General features: G+C 41.7%; 1 protein-coding gene across 1 annotated transcript in view; it reads left to right on the plus strand.

The window, feature by feature from the left end:
- The first annotated feature begins 1964 nt into the window (after positions 1 to 1964).
- notch1a (notch receptor 1a) overlaps positions 1965 to 15759 on the plus strand; it is a 32307-nt gene continuing 18512 nt past the window's right edge. Inside the window, exons 1-4 of the mRNA XM_084746414.1 lie at positions 1965 to 2234; positions 3396 to 3477; positions 14885 to 15147; positions 15237 to 15575. Of these exons, the coding sequence (XP_084602540.1) occupies positions 2177 to 2234; positions 3396 to 3477; positions 14885 to 15147; positions 15237 to 15575 (742 nt within the window). The 5' untranslated portion in view covers positions 1965 to 2176. The remainder of the gene's footprint in view (positions 2235 to 3395; positions 3478 to 14884; positions 15148 to 15236; positions 15576 to 15759) is intronic.

Consider the following 15759-nt stretch of genomic DNA (forward strand, 5'->3'; position numbering starts at 1 on the left):
ATGATGGACTGGCCTCTGTTTTAAGTGTCTGACTTTACACAGAATATGATTCTCCACTTCTCTACACTGTAAAAAAAAAAAAAAGTTGAGAAGACTCATCATTCTTCAATAAATCTTTTGACTTTTAAAAGTAGAATCAGCATGATTTGTCTGAGCTGTTCGTAAGCACATGTGCATTTTGGGTAAAGCATCCCAAGCACAGCAAAGTAATGAGAAATACAGAAAATACAGGGTCTCTGCAGATACAGCCACCACCACACACCTTTAGTGCATCACAAGCGACGACTGGAAGGGATTATGTCTTTGAGTCTTTTTTAGGAAAATGTTTCATATGATGCTGTTAACTCAAAGTTTTGGTGACCTTTAATCTTATATTGAGATAATTTACCCAAAGTGTAGCTGAAGGATAAATCTTTGAGTGTTAGAAATGGCTGCAATTGAAAATATAAAACCATTATTGATTATTCACTTTAATGTTTACTCAACAATTTTTGAAATATTAAATAACATTAAATTATCAGTTAAAGTTTATCTAAAGAAGAAAGATAAATGATCTCAACAAAAGATTACAGGTTGGCAAAACTTAAACTATTTCAAACTTAAAGCTACTACAAGGAACTTTCATATTTTGGAGGTCTTTGTGGACAAAAGTGGAAGTGTTTCCTTCATAATAACCACAAAATACGTGGGAAAAAAAAGAAAGAAATTATCCAATTAAAAATTTCCTCCTGTGTCTTTCTAACTAGCTAATGTATTACTCACTGCAACTTTGTCCAGAAAAATGTGAACACAGGCTCATTTCATCTGATCACAAGGAGGATCTGACCCGGTGGCCGCCATTAAGAATAACTATATAGAAATAGCCAATGATTCTCTCTGGTATTCTTGTTGGCTTATGTAGGTCAAATACAGGCATCAATAAGAAAAGTGAGACCAGTTAAAAACTCGTTGTTGTAGCTTTAAGAGTTTGATTCGAAACTCAAACATTTAGTGAAGACAGCTGGCTTGAAACAACATGATGGTTTCCTTCTTGTGAATCTTCACTGTTGGATGTTTTGGCTCTTACTTCAATTTTTCTGTGGGGCTTTTAGAATCAACCGGAACTCCTTCTCTTTTCACTGCAGAAAGAAATTTCTTCCTATATGAAACTGCTCACAAGAAGGTCTGTGGAGTATCTTGAGTCGTGGAGTCACAATGTCTGAAAAGAGATACTAGTTTTGAGTTTTTCAAATGTATTTTTTGGCGCTCCACAAGCCGAGTGCCATCTCGTCCCATTATGTTGGACAGGAGGCAGACATCTCTATGGACGATATTTCCATAACTCTGCAACACATCAAAAAAAAAAAAAAAAAGAAAAGAAAAAGAAAAAGAACTCTAGATGTATAAATATATCTACAGATAAGAGGAAATGTGTGTATTTTTGATTAGGGGGTGAGTTGTCCCTTTAAAACTCAAAGATTTAGTTAAGAAAGTTTTGAAATACAGCATAGTAGTGGCAGAAAATACTCAAGTAACATGCAAGTAATTTTACTTAAAGGGACAGTTCCCCCCAAAATGAAAATTCAGTCTGCTCACCTTCATGCTGATTCAAGGTCGTGTTTAGTTTGGGTGTAGTTTAGTTTTAGTTTAGTTTGTTTAGTTAGCATGAGGGTGAGTATGACTGAATTTTCATTTCTGGGTGAACTAGCCCTTTAAATACTTGAGCAAATTTAATTTCTCACTTTCAGTGCTGAAAATACAAGTAAATTGCACACCTGAGTAAATGCACTTATGAACTTCCACTACTGTCTAATGTTAATTCTGTTGTTGGACAGTGAGTTTGGGATGAGTGTTTGTTCCTCCAGCAGCGTGTGAAGAGAAAGAGAGGCGGATTTTATTTGGCCTGAGGAGGAGGAGGAGGAGGAGGAGAGGGGGGAGGAGGAGAGGCAGAGGAGTGGGAGGAACTTGCAGAGTTGCCTGCAGATTTCATTGAGAACTCGGAAAGCAGCAGGTTAACATCTACCCATGAGCAACTGAGTCATCTTGAAGACTTTTTTCTCTCCCTCTATGTTGGATTTACCTTTTTTTTCAAAGGATATTTATTTCAAGGCAACATCTGGAGTATAGACCACCAAACTGCGGATCTATGCGCACCCTACGTGGGAGTCAACGACATTTGTGAAGTTGAAGAGGAGGAATGTATCGTTTCTTTGTGAAACTAACATTTCTGATTCCTGCGATCGCCATCTCACAAGGTAAAAAATAAATGTCTCTAAAGATTTGTTGTCGCAGAGATTCAGGCTACATAACATGCAGGCAACTCGGAGAATTGATATCAGGCTTTGAGGAAGTTAGTGAATCATTGATATCTAATTTGTTTGATCAGAACTGTGTGATTCTTAACAGATATAGTCTTAACTATGAGCTGAAGATTAGAAAAAGTCTTGTTAACCTATTAGAAACTTTTATTGGGTTATTTTAAGAGACCTTCTTGGTCGTGGGAATGAACTCACTACAAGTGCAGCAGCCAAACGCTGCGGTGCGCTTGGCTGCAGCTTGTGAAAGTTATTCTACACAAGTTAACTGTTTATTTTGTCTGCACAGGCACACCAATACTAGTGCAATCTGCCTTATACTTTTAATGCAACTATTACTTATACAAAATACTTTGTGGACCAAAACCCTATCATTTTAGTGTATGTTTTGTCTTATAACTACATTTAATTGGTTAATTAATTAAAATAAATGAATATTTGTTTGGTTGTAGGCCTTTAACTTTTAAATTGTTCAGAAGCGGTTTTAAATAACATGGGAGATAATGGAAGTTTGGTGCGTGTGTTGGGACAGAGGAGGGGTGGGGGGGGGCGCAGGGTCGGGGGAGGGAGGGCACCTTTTGTCTGCATGTGTGGGAGAGTGTCGTGGAGGGTGGAGGGGATGGAGGAGGTGCTGTTGTTCCCGTCTGCCGGTAAACAATGCCCGAGGAGAGTGTTTTATGGCTCGTGCTGGACTCTGATTTCTTTTGTTCCGCATCTGAGCCCCGCAGCTGCTGCGCTTTCCCCGCAAAAGCGTGTGCGCACCCCCCCAACCCTCCTCCTACCCAACCTCTGCCCCCCTCCTCCAAAAAAGCCACGCACCACGCGCTCTGGCCTCACCGATGTCCACAACAGGCTTCCCAATATCCCCCACGGACTAACTGTGTAACAAATCAATTAAAGATCAGCAGTGTGCCTGTATGTATGCATTAAAAATGTAATTCCTGTGAATAAAGATGTATTAAAAAAATCACACTGATGAATAATTTCCCACCAGTTTTAATCCCCGTTAATCCCAACAGTGTGGATTTCACACTTGCTCTGTACAGTGAGAGTTCATCTTGAGTTGAAGGTGTGTTTTAAAGTTTTTCATGTGCTCAACAGGTCTAAAATGCTCCCTACCCACTGAATCATGCCTGAATGGAGGAAGGTGTGAAGCCACCTCAAATGGAAATGGAGAATGCAAGTAAGTAGCATCACTTAATATAACATTTCTGTTATATTCTGCAAATAAATGCCTGTAAATCTTACAGGCTGGACCTTTAAAGGTTTAGTGTGTAAGTTATTAGGGGATATGGCTGAAAATGGAATATAATTCATTTTAAAGCTACTGTAAGGACTTTTAACTGGTCATTTTAATGCTGATGCCTCAATATGACCTACATAAGCAAAGGAGACCATCAGTGAGAAGACTGACTATTCTTAATGTCTGCCACCGGCTTCAATTCTCTGGGAAATCACACGAAACTAAATTTTCCAAGGCAAAAGTTACACTGTGTAGCATGTCAGCCAGTTAAAGAGGGGAAGGAGGGCATTTTTATTTATATAATTTTATTTTTGACATTATATTTTGTGGTCATTACAGTGGAAACGCTGACACTTTACCACAAGTGCCTCCAAAAATTGACAAAATATAAAAGTTCCTTGTAGTAGCTTTAAGTTTGTTGTATGAAATTGCAAGGAAGTAGCAAAGCACCAACATATGCACCAGATATTGCACAGCAGACCAGCCCAACACATTAGCACTTCCTGTTATCTTTCTGTGGTGTGAGCATGTCATTTGTTCTTGTGTTTTGGAATCTGTGCAGCCTTAGAGGTGCAGTGTAGTGTAATTTTGGTACTTGAAAGTGCTTTTTTTGGTTGGAGAAGAAAAAGGGGGCCACATATTCCCTCCTTTTCATTCCAGCCTTTGAGCGGGCCCTGTGCCCAGCAACCGGAGGCCCTTGAGTTTCTTCTTCTGCTCCCGTAGCCCTCCAGGAGCCACACATTGCTCTGTGAGGCTGCACACATTCCCCCTAAAAAAGAAAAGAGTTTAAGAAGTGAAGGAATAAAAAAAAAAAAGGAGAGTGCAGTTCCAGTGAGGTGAGGGAGCTGGACAAAAGCCCACCCCCTCCTCCTTCAACAGTAGACCCGTTAATGAATGCAAGACCCCTTCAGCAGCAAAGTGAGAGGACGCGTCCAGTCCTAAATCTTGTTTTTCTGCCCTTTCATGGGCGACAGCTGGGGCTCGCCCGCCGCCCGTCACCCATTGTCCTGCAGTCAGAATAATGCTGTGTGACTAATCTGAGTGGGGCTTCCCATCATGCCACAGCCACCCCAAACACCACAACACACACCAAACCCCTGCCATAAGCCCCCACCAACAACCCCAACCCCCTCCAAAAGGCTTGTCTCCTGCTTTTTGAATGGATAGACCCCCCCCCCCCCCCCCCCCCCCCCCCCACCATCTCCACCTCCACTCCACCCCCCCACCTTACCCGCTTATGATCTCCATTAGAAAGCCAGATGGCTGTGAAATGTAATTGGATTGGATGTCGAGAGAGTGAGATTAATTGGAATAAAGTGCAGAAATTTGAAGGCAAACAAGTGGGAGCAGACAGGGAGGCAGATTGTGGGCAGTTTGTTCAAACTGTAAAGTAAAACTAGTTGCTCTAATTTAAAACAATTAGCATCTAGGCTGCCTAAAAATTTAAGTTGACATAATATGAAAAGACAAGTTGAGGTAATTTTATAATGATTCAAAACAAATAAACACGATATTAATTCAGTTTATATAAGCTTAAGATATCTATTAACAAAGAAGATTTAACTCTCACACAATGCATGCTGGGAAATTTTATCATGTTTCTTTAGAAACTTAATTTAAGGAATTGATTGAACTTTGTAAAGTACTTTCATTTAACTTATCATTTCAAGTTAGAGGAAGTCATGTTTACAAGTTATGCAGTGTTTTGAAGATAAATACAGTGTAGGATGCAGATTAATGGTGATAGCTTGTGTATAAGACACTTAATATGCCAACATTTTCCCTCTAATCTGACCTACTGTGACGTTGCTGATGAACCTTGAATTTTGGGGACAGAAGTTGAGGTTAAAAGAAGATGTCAGTCTGTAGACTTTATTCATGGACAGTCCTGAGTGGAGACAGAAAAAGGTTTAATTTTTTTGTGATCTCCAGTTGTGGCATCACTTTAATCCAACTGTAAAGGAGCTCAGGGGTGGCCTGATTTACCCTCGGGGCATGTGGTCATGGCGGGCGATTCCTCTGGTCTGCAGGGACAAGGGGGAGCTATTGTCGGGCCCATGCTGCTAGCCCAGGGCCACCAATTCATGATATCTAATCTGCACACTCCACACACACACACGCACGCACAGACCTCCACACAGACCCCCGCACGTGTGCACACACCCGCGCACAGAAACTCTCCCTCCACCCTCCGCCTCCACAAAGCTGTTATTGTGGTCTCCATCTCTGCTCGGTCCAATTAAAAACAGACAGGATAAGAGCATCACTTCACCCACCCCGCGCTCGCTCTTCCTCTTCGCTTTTCCTCCCATTAATCATTCATCCCTGCCAAGCCAGGCAGCCATCAGTCACGGGGTGAGCTGGCAGCATTCAGCATCAGGGGTCAGAGTGTAGCGTCTATACCGGAGGGGGCTTCCAATAATGGTCCGTCTTGCGCTTTTCATCAGCGCTGGTTGAATTTTGTGCCACATAAAATGGCAGGTTTGGTTTGGAAATGTGGTGACAGAGTTGGAAAGTCCAATCGGGGATGTTTTGCATAGAAGAGGCTCTTACTGTGATGACCAAAGGAAAAAAATGTCGCAAATTCAGACTAGGGATGAGTTGATGTGAGGTTAAAATGTCACTGAAAACGAGTTCCCGTCACATGATGTCAAATGAATGTGAAAAGTTTATAGGTTATAATGCTTTTTATTGTGAGTCATATTGTGCGCTGTGGTTTGTGCAGCAGAGTGTGCGCATGCATATGGTGACACAGATTTGAGTGGTAAGGCAGATTTAAATCCTCTTTCAGTGCCGTTTCCCACGAGTGTGAGAACAGAGAGTGAAATCACATGTTGGCATAGAGAACAAGGTTAGGCTTGGTGTAAACTGTGGTAATCAGATGTCTTATGGATGGGTTTAGTGGGATTAGGCCTGTGTTGAGACAAAATTGGTATTTCATTGCCTCTTTCAGGATGTTTTCTGCCCTTTCTGTTTCTAAAATTAGTCACTCTTAATTTAAATCTTTGCAGTACAGATCATCCCTAAAAAACAGGAACTGGCTTGTGTCCTGTTTATTTACTTGCTGTTTATTTATCTCTCTGAGGTTGATTTGGCCTCAGCTTTTATTCTGAGACAGAGAACTGTAACAGCACAAAAGTTGAAGTTAAGAAAAAGAGATTTAAAGATTTTATTTTGTTAATTTTAAGGCCCGTTATTATTATTATTATTTTTTTCAACAACATACTGTATATTGTACGAGACCTGAAACTTCCGCTCTGCCTTTCGACAAACGTCAGACCATGTGAGGGGAAAGCACAGAATGAAGAAACAAAACAAAACTTAAAAGCAACTTAACCACAGAAAATTATGAATTCCACTAGAGACATAAGCTGTGATAGCAGTTAGCCTACTGCTATTCTGCTATGCTAGTTATCTTTTAGCATATTGTTAACTGATTTTATTCAGATTTAGCTATAGGTTTATATATGTTGGATAACAAACCACATTGCTAAGATGTTTTTTCATCAAAACTGATTAATTTTTAAAGAACTAGTCAGGGTAAATTCAGCTGCAGCCAGAAATAGCAGAGGCTAGAAGCTAGCTTTGATTTGGTTTGGCTCTATTGCTTGTGTGGTTGACGGTTGGTTTTTGTTTTCTTCTGCATATTTTACATATTGGTGTCTTTGAAGTTCTATGTTTCTGAACAGAGAACATTTTACATTTAAATATGTGATTTTAAAGTAATTTAATCACACCAAATAGTGTCATGTGCTGGGACTGCATTTTGTAAACTAATTTTATTCTCCATGGTTAGATTTAGCTACTGCCTGTTTATGTGGAATAACAAACCACATGGCCAAGATGTTTGTTCATCAGAACTGAACTCAGCATTTTTAATTGTTGAAATCAGTACACAATATACAATTAAAAACATTAAATATTAGATTTTAAAGTAACTTGACCATGTCAATTTGTGATTTCCAGTAGCTTTCCAGTCACTGATACTCTGATAACTAAGCTAGGCTCCATAGCTTTTAGCATAACAGTTTTTAACTTTTTATTCTTAATTATGGGATTTATGTGTGTGTTTATGTGTGATAACAAACAAAATTACCAAGATGTTTGTTCATTGAAATTGATATTTTTCAGGAAACAACTAGATGGTGATAATTTAGCTGTAGCTAGCTAGCTTTAACTTGATTCGGCTCTATAGCTTTAAACTAGCTTTGTGGTTGACTGGTTTGGTTTTAAGATGTTTTGTAGTAAATCCAAATTTTATGTGCTGTTATCTTTATAATTTTACATTTTTATGAACAGAAAGCACGTTTAATCCTAAACTTCACAGACAAAAACTTTTATTGTTAAAATTTCTCCTTACATGTGGAAGTCTGATTCTTTTCAGGATTGTTAGCTTAATTTCTGAAAATCATCCACAGATTAATCATTACAGCCTTCAGTTTGGGGAAATCAGAATTTGTCTAGACATAAAAGTGTACTTGAGTTTGCGGTGGCACTAGCAGACACACGGAAACAACAGCAAGCTGCCGCAATGGGGAAGCACTCTGTCATAGTTCTATGAAGTAAGAGGTTATCTGAAGGTCTGGGGCTTCCTGTTTCCCATGGAGCTGTAGGCACCTTAAAAACTTGTAAGGGCACAGCGTTGTGTGAGTCAAATTTAGTTTCCACTTGTGAGACAGTAATGAGGGCATCGTGAGGTTGAAAGGTTGTTGCCCTCCACCCTGCCTTTGCGTGACTGACTGACTGCCGATGCTGCTTTTCTGAAATAGACACTGTTTTGGTCTGAGGTGACTGATAATAATAAACTCAGAAAACATCTCAACTGTCTCGCTACATGTTTCAAATGCTGCAAGACGACTGGCAGAAATAGACTCGAGACCGAAAATTGAGTGAAAGTCTGCCGTGGCTGGTGTGTTCAGACCTCTGTGACCTTGCATGGAGCTGTCTGGTATTGCATATTGATGATAAAATGTCTCACACATAAAGGCTGTCTAGAGCGAGTCCACTAAAAAGATGTTCCCCTCTCCCTGAAGGAATGCCGCTCTTCATTTGTCCTCCTATAGGATTACCGAGCAGGTCTCTGTTAAGGCTCAGCTCCATGTGGGCTTAAGCGAATCAGGAGTATACAAGTGCATGACTGGGTCAAGTGTTCCTGCCGGTGTTGGGCTTTTATTGGGGTTTAAGCTCTAAGGCCGCCACTCCCCTGGTTGGGCCCATTCCCCAGATGCCAGGGCCCCTCTGAAGCAGCAGTGAATACGTTTGGTGGGACGCAGCGTTTAAACTTTTGGTTGTTTTTGAGTTTCAGTCTTAAGAACTTTAGAACGATCTCTGTGGTGAAAATCTTATACATAGACAAATATTTCCCCACATTTAGTGTCGATGGGAACCTCTGAGTACACTCTCAGAAATAAAGGCGCTAACTTGAACCATAAAGGATTCCCTGTATAACCTTTTATAAAGGTTCCACCTTGAAGCATTTCACTGAGTTCTACCTACTCAACATAAAGGGTTATACCTAGAACCATCTTTGAAAGGTTTGACCCAGAACTGCCGATGAGAGGTTTTACATAGAACCCTTCTATGTTGAAATGGTGTCACCCAGAACCCTCTCTATAATCTTTCCACCTTTTAAGGGTTTCATCTGACACTAATCCAGGGGGTTCTACCAAGAACACTTTTATATTTGAAGACTTTTATCTACACTCCACCCACAGGGTTCTACCAAGAACCCTTTTATATTCTAAGGGTTTTATCTAGAACCAGTCCAGAGAATTCTACTGAGAACCCTTTATCTTCCAAGGATCTTATTGAGAACCCACTCAGGGTTTCATCTAGAACCCATCCAGGGGATTCTACAGAGATCCCTTTTATATTCCAAGGGGTTCATGGAGAACCCACCAAGGTGGTTCTACCAAGAACCTTTTTTATATTATGGCACAAAGAAACCTTCTGGAAGAAAGAGTTCTTCAAGAATTTCAGTAATCCTCTAAAAAAAAAACTCTCTTCCAAAAGGGTTCTTTGGGTGACTTTACCTTTAGTCTTACAGAGAACCCTTGAAAAACCATTTCTTCAAGAAAAGCTTCATCAGGAGCAAATGGTTGTCAGTAGTACCTCAGGCCTTCAGGAAGAACCCTTTTGGACCCCCTGTTTCTAAGAGCGTAGGTCCTGTGAGTCTGGAGATCCTCAGAGCGGGGCATCAAAGCTGAGCTGTCGGAGAACCGAGATAAGAGTCTGTTTGGTTCTAGTGGGTGCTGAAATCTCACAAGCTGTCTTATGTAGACAACACCAACAGGTCAGTGGACTACAGAACATGAGGTGACAGGGTAAATAATTTAGATACTTGTGAGTACATGTTTCCTTACCAGTGTTTTAATTCCATCCAATATTATCAGTTAGGACAGTTATTTACCGCTCAATATCCACTAATGCCACCATATTACGAGTATCTGCCATGCGGGACAAGAAAGACTGGAAAGAAAAAATGTCATGTCCCAACCTGATTCACCTGTAATGTAATGGACTGCAGGCTACAGGTACTTTAGCAGATGTGTTGTCACTGATAAGCATCTCAAGAGGTCGAGTGGCAGGCAGGTGTTTTTCCTTGACTGACTGTGAGAAATGAACCTGCCAGCAGTAGAACAAGGTGTATGACTCTGTTGAAGTTATGTTCCTGTGGCATTTTAACCGGTACTTTGTGTGTGAAAGTGATCTTGCGGTTATTAACCACGCAGGTGCTCAGTTCTTGTCACCTTGACTGACCCTCGTAAATGTTCCCATTTCACTCCTTTTAGAGAACGAGACAGGAAATAACTTAATCACTTTCGAAGTGATCTTTTTTTATGAGCCTTTTGTCTATGGCACCTTGTTTTGCAAGACTGAAATCAGCTAAGCCAACACAATATTTAAATTTATGCCACAAAACATGAACTTTATTCTAGAAAAGTACAGGGATTAATTTAATAGTTGACAACTGATTAATTTTTGCAGCTCTAGCTAATACACTTAACTGCAAAAATCCAAATAACTCCTACCCAAGTAAAAGTGGCAAGTGTGTTACAGCATACATGCAAAGTATGGATCCAAATCTGCATGTAAGAATGGATACCAGTGCTCCAAATGCATGCTCTTGTTCCCCCTCAAATTAGTGTTTAAAGGGACAGTTCACCCCACAATCAAAAATACATACCTATTTATTTATCTATCTAGATTTTTTTGGTGTGAGTTGCAGAATTTCGGAGATATCAGCTGTAGAGATGTCTGCCTTCTCTCCGATACAATGGGACTAGATGACACTCGGCTTGTGGTGCTCAAAGCATCAAAAATTACATTTGAAAAATTCAAATCCAGTGTCTCTTTCCAAAAATCAAGGCCTGGTTGTATGAACTCCTTTCTTTCTGCGGTAGAATCTACCAGAAAGAAAAATAATTCCTGCATGAAACTGCTCACAACAAAGCCTGTGGATTATCTTCAGGGGTTGTGACTTTTTGCTGTTGAGTTTTTCAAATGTATTTTTTAGGTGCTTTGAGCACCACAAGCCAAGTACCATCTAGTCCCATTATATTGGAGAGTAGAAAGATATCTGCTCAACTCACACCAAAAAAAAACAACTACATGGATAAAGAGCGCCACAGGCCAGGGGGAAAATATGTATTTTTGATTTTGGTGCAGATCACTCACTGTGGTGGGAGCTCAGAGCCTTAATCCAGACCCAGACCCTTATTTCCTCTAGCAGAACCTCTCTGTTCTGTTCTTGGTCTCACTAACAGATGTGAACCCCGGGGGTCAGAGCTTGGCTAATGATTAGACATATTCAAGGGAACATCAGCTAACTAGACAAAATGAAGAGACAAAAAGCCACTTACGGAGAAAACAGGGGGAGTGAGAGTTTAAGAGTTGAGAAGAGAGATTGTCATGAAATGCTTTCATAAACAACAAAGCAAAACCAAGAGGATAAAACTCACTCCCGTTATTACTGTACGCCACCCTCGGCCATTTACATAACATTTTCCACAGCGGTGGCATTTCCAGCTCACAGTGGGGCAGGTTTTGTGTCGGAGGATAAAGTCACCCCCAGAGTGGCAGATGGCAGATCAGGCCCAGCGGGGAGAGCGGAGAGAGGGGAGAGAAGGCAAAAGAGGCCGTCCCACAGTCACAAAAGTGTTTGAGGTCAGAGGTCGGGGAAGCATCTGCTCCGGCCTGAGGGGACATTGCATCGCTGGGAGAGACCTGTTGCCGTGGTGTGTGTGTCTGTGTGTGCTGTGGGTGGATCTTTATCTCAGACCGGGACAAAGAGGATCCATTACAGTTAGTTAGCGTGGGATGACACACACACGAGCACACACGCACACACACAACATCTGTTTCATTAAACCGCGGCGTGAGGATTTTACACCAGAAACAGTGATCGGTGATTATCCAGTATGTTTTCTCTGTGAGGTGAAGTGGGAAGCATGCAAAACTTCAAAGTCGCCCCAAATGCTTTTACAATCTTCTGCCAATTGCAACTGTCTGGGCTCCCTGTGGGGCTCACGGGACTGTTAAAAACTCCCTGATTGGTCTCACCTAACTAAGTCAACAAGGGAGTTTTCAGCAGTCCTGTGCGACATGAGGGGAACGCTGTAAAAAAAAAAAGCGAACTGCTGGGAATTGTAAAAAAGTCCTCACGGGAGAGAAAACAAGCCTGAGCTGAAGCAGACACATAGATAAGAAAGAAAAGTTCATGTTTTGCTGTTAAAAAAAAAAAGAAAGAAAATCAAAAGAGGAACAGGTAAGGCAGAGAGGAATTAAGAATGAGTTTTGTGGTCAAAGTGGGAGGGGGTGAGGAGACAGAAGTTGCAACAGCTGACTTCACATGGGTTCTTTATGTCCCTGGAGGAGAGGTTGGCTTGTCAGCACCCCCATCTGACAAGGGGACAGAGGGGAGGGAGGGAGGGAGGGAGGAGGGATAAAGGGGGGAGGAGGAGGAGGAGGAGGAGGAGGAGGAGGAGGAGGAGGAGGAGGAGGAGGAGTCCTGTCCAACAGCTGCCTTCATTAACATGCGCACCTGCTCCCTGTGGAGATAGTCGGAGGCCAACAGATGCCGTCCCTCACACATAAACACTCGCACGCTCGCAGACGCAGCTACACACTCTCACACAAGCCCCAATTCAAACATAAACACTTTTCTTCTGCTGACTTTAAATGCTCCAACACGTGACAGGCTGGACTTGGAAAAAAGAAAAAAAAAAAAGATGTCTGAGCAGAATTCCTTGTAATTTATGTTTTTTTGGTGAAAAACTACCCAGACACTGCAAAGGAAAGAGGCCAGTCCTCATCTTTGTTGAGCCTCTGTCCTAGTTTTTTTGTCTTCACTCCTCATAATCAGCCAGGTTGAGCTGTTAGTCCAGGCATTTTACCCAAAAGTGTGGGTCAACTTCACACAAATTATGTCAAGGACCCCCACAATAGGTGTACATTAGAGCACAGACCACCACTTTGAGAGTTTTAGGGTATTTTTAAGTTTCAATCAATAATCAAACTAGGATCACTGTAAAATACAGTCAATCAAAAGGGCAAACCCTATTTCTTGATGGTCCAACTTCCAAAAAATGTGATAAAATTAAAATATTCTGTTCATACTTTTGCAGAGGACCCACCCCTGAGGAAAATTTTGTTTCTCACAATTGTCTTTTCCTCGTCTTATGAGAAATAAATGAGATTATTATTTTGGGCTTACTGAAATTTCATGTTTCTCATAAACCCTCCTTCAGGAGAAAAAAGATGCAAAGCAAAAGAAAAGCAGGAAATATTTTGAGTTTATGTGTCTCAAAAAGGTTCTCCTTGATGATCGTATGATCTCATTTAAGACACGTTTCTTTCTTTTAGATCACACTTTTTTTTTATCTCAAGAGTTTATTATTTAAGCCAAATTTAAGATCAGTGCAATTAGACAAAAAGAATATTTTAAGATCTTCGATTGGGCTCAAATTAGTCTCAGGCTGAGAGGAGACAAAAGCGATTTCTCAGGACCCAAATTTAAGAAGTAATAGAAAATGGTCAAAGTCTCTTATTGCTTCCGAATATAATAAAATTAAATCAGCATCACTATATGAGTATGCCTGTGTAAAAGTTGCCAACAACTTGCCCCACATTTACATCTGGTATTAAAATGTGATCTGTAGCCATCAAAGGAAACACTTGGATTTCTTAAGACTTTGATGAGTTATCAATGTTTATGGGACTATGAGACTAGAGCAGTTGAAAGGGTACAATCTGTGTGGGGTCATATCATATAATGCCTGTTCTATATGTGACTGTAGCAGCACCCATCCTTAGTCTGGATGGGGCTTAGGGCCTGAATGCATTGCTTCATATAGGACATCCAGAGCCGGCACAGTCCCCTTGATCTCTACAGTCATCTAGGATGAGTGTGGACAGCGTGGGGGCAAAAGGTAGATGGGAACGGGCTGTTAGAGCTACACTATTTTGCAGCCAGCAGAATGTGTTTTCAAGGTTCTGAGGGAGTCTAATCCAGAGAGACACGCTAGAACAACATGCCGTCCCTGTCCCGCTGTAGTGGGACTTGCCTGGGCGGGAAACCTTTGGTCCCCGTCCACCATATCCCTCCTCCCACTCTGCCCTTACTGCACATTTGTTTGGATAATTGACCCTTCCTAAATACTGCCCCTTTTTTGTTCTGTGCTCCAAGAACAGTTGAGCAAGCTTCGTACCTAGCAAAACCTCGCACAACTTTCTCCTTTCCTATTTCCTGTACGCCTTTTTTTTCCCTCGAGAGAGCAAAGTTATGCACCATGGCGAGTACTTGTTGCCTTTGTTGGTTGGGGTCATTTGGGTTGGGTAGGTTTAGGCATGAGGAGTGAAATTGGGTAGGGTAAGAATATCAGGGTAAGCCAATCAGAGGCAAAGTAGGGCAGGTTATGCCTTCACCATCCTGGGGAAAAAGGCCTCCTGTTCTTAGATATGCTATGTGCTAGGCTCATCTATGTTGAAAAGAAAACCACATTTTCAAGATGGCTTAAAGATATTGCTGGGGACTTGTAAAGTGGCATATAGTCACATCTTAAATTGGTTAATGTTAGAAAAGCCTAGCTAATTAGCTACCGATTGATGTAGCTTAACTAGCTAGTTAGCATTTTGCTAAAGTTAGCTATCAGATGTAGCTAGCTAACTTACGATTTATTTTCAACACAGCCAAGCCTAGCACATAGGGTAGACTATAGGATACAGGAAAGGTGAAAATTGATTTTGAAGGTTCCAAAAGGGTCAGTTGTTCCTATGAGTTAAACAAAAAAGACTCTTGTTTTCTAATCATCTCTACTTCCCTCTTCCCTCCACTGTCTACTTCCAGGTGTCCCAGTGACTACGTAGGCAATCGGTGCCAGTATCCAAGTCCGTGCAGCCCTTCACCCTGCCGCAATGGTGGCGAATGCCGAGCTGTTTCCCATGGCAATACGTTTGATTTCCGCTGCGTGTGCCGCCTGGGTTTCACCGACCGGCTGTGCCTGACCCCTACCAACCATGCCTGCATGAGCTCGCCCTGTCGCAACGGAGGAACATGTGATCTGATTACCCTCGCCGCCTTCCGCTGCCGCTGCCCACCCGGGTGGTCAGGTATGTTGATAAAACTTTATCTCTCCTTTCCCTCATTTTGCCATGAACCATCACAATTAATGACTCTCTGTTGTCATTTTGTTTTCAAGGTAAAACCTGCCAACTTGCCAATCCATGTGCTTCCAACCCATGTGCAAACGGCGGCCAGTGCTCGGCCTTTGATTCCACCTACATCTGCACCTGCCCTCCCGCCTTCCACGGTCAAACCTGCAAGCAAGATGTCAACGAGTGCGCCCAGACTCCCTCTCCCTGTCTTAACGGTGGCGTGTGTGTGAACGAGGTGGGATCATACCACTGCCGCTGTCCTCAAGAGTACACTGGTCAACACTGTGAGACCCCCTACATGCCCTGCAGCCCTTCACCATGCCAGAATGGAGGCACCTGCGTCCAGAAGGGAGACACCACCTACGACTGTAGCTGCCTGCCAGGTAAAACACAAACAGACATACATCTTATCAGTGGTGGAAGAAGTATTCATTGTCTCATCTCAGCCTGAGATTAATTTGAGCCCAATTTGATCTTAAAATGGCCTTTTAACAATCAGATCTTGAGATAACAGTGAGGTCTAGAAGAAAACTCTGTTGTCTTAAATTAGGAGCAAGAGACTATAGA

Source organism: Lutjanus erythropterus, chromosome 20 (assembly GCF_056507025.1).
Source record: "Lutjanus erythropterus isolate fLutEry1 chromosome 20, fLutEry1.hap2, whole genome shotgun sequence".
Classification (NCBI taxonomy): domain Eukaryota; kingdom Metazoa; phylum Chordata; class Actinopteri; order Lutjaniformes; family Lutjanidae; genus Lutjanus; species Lutjanus erythropterus.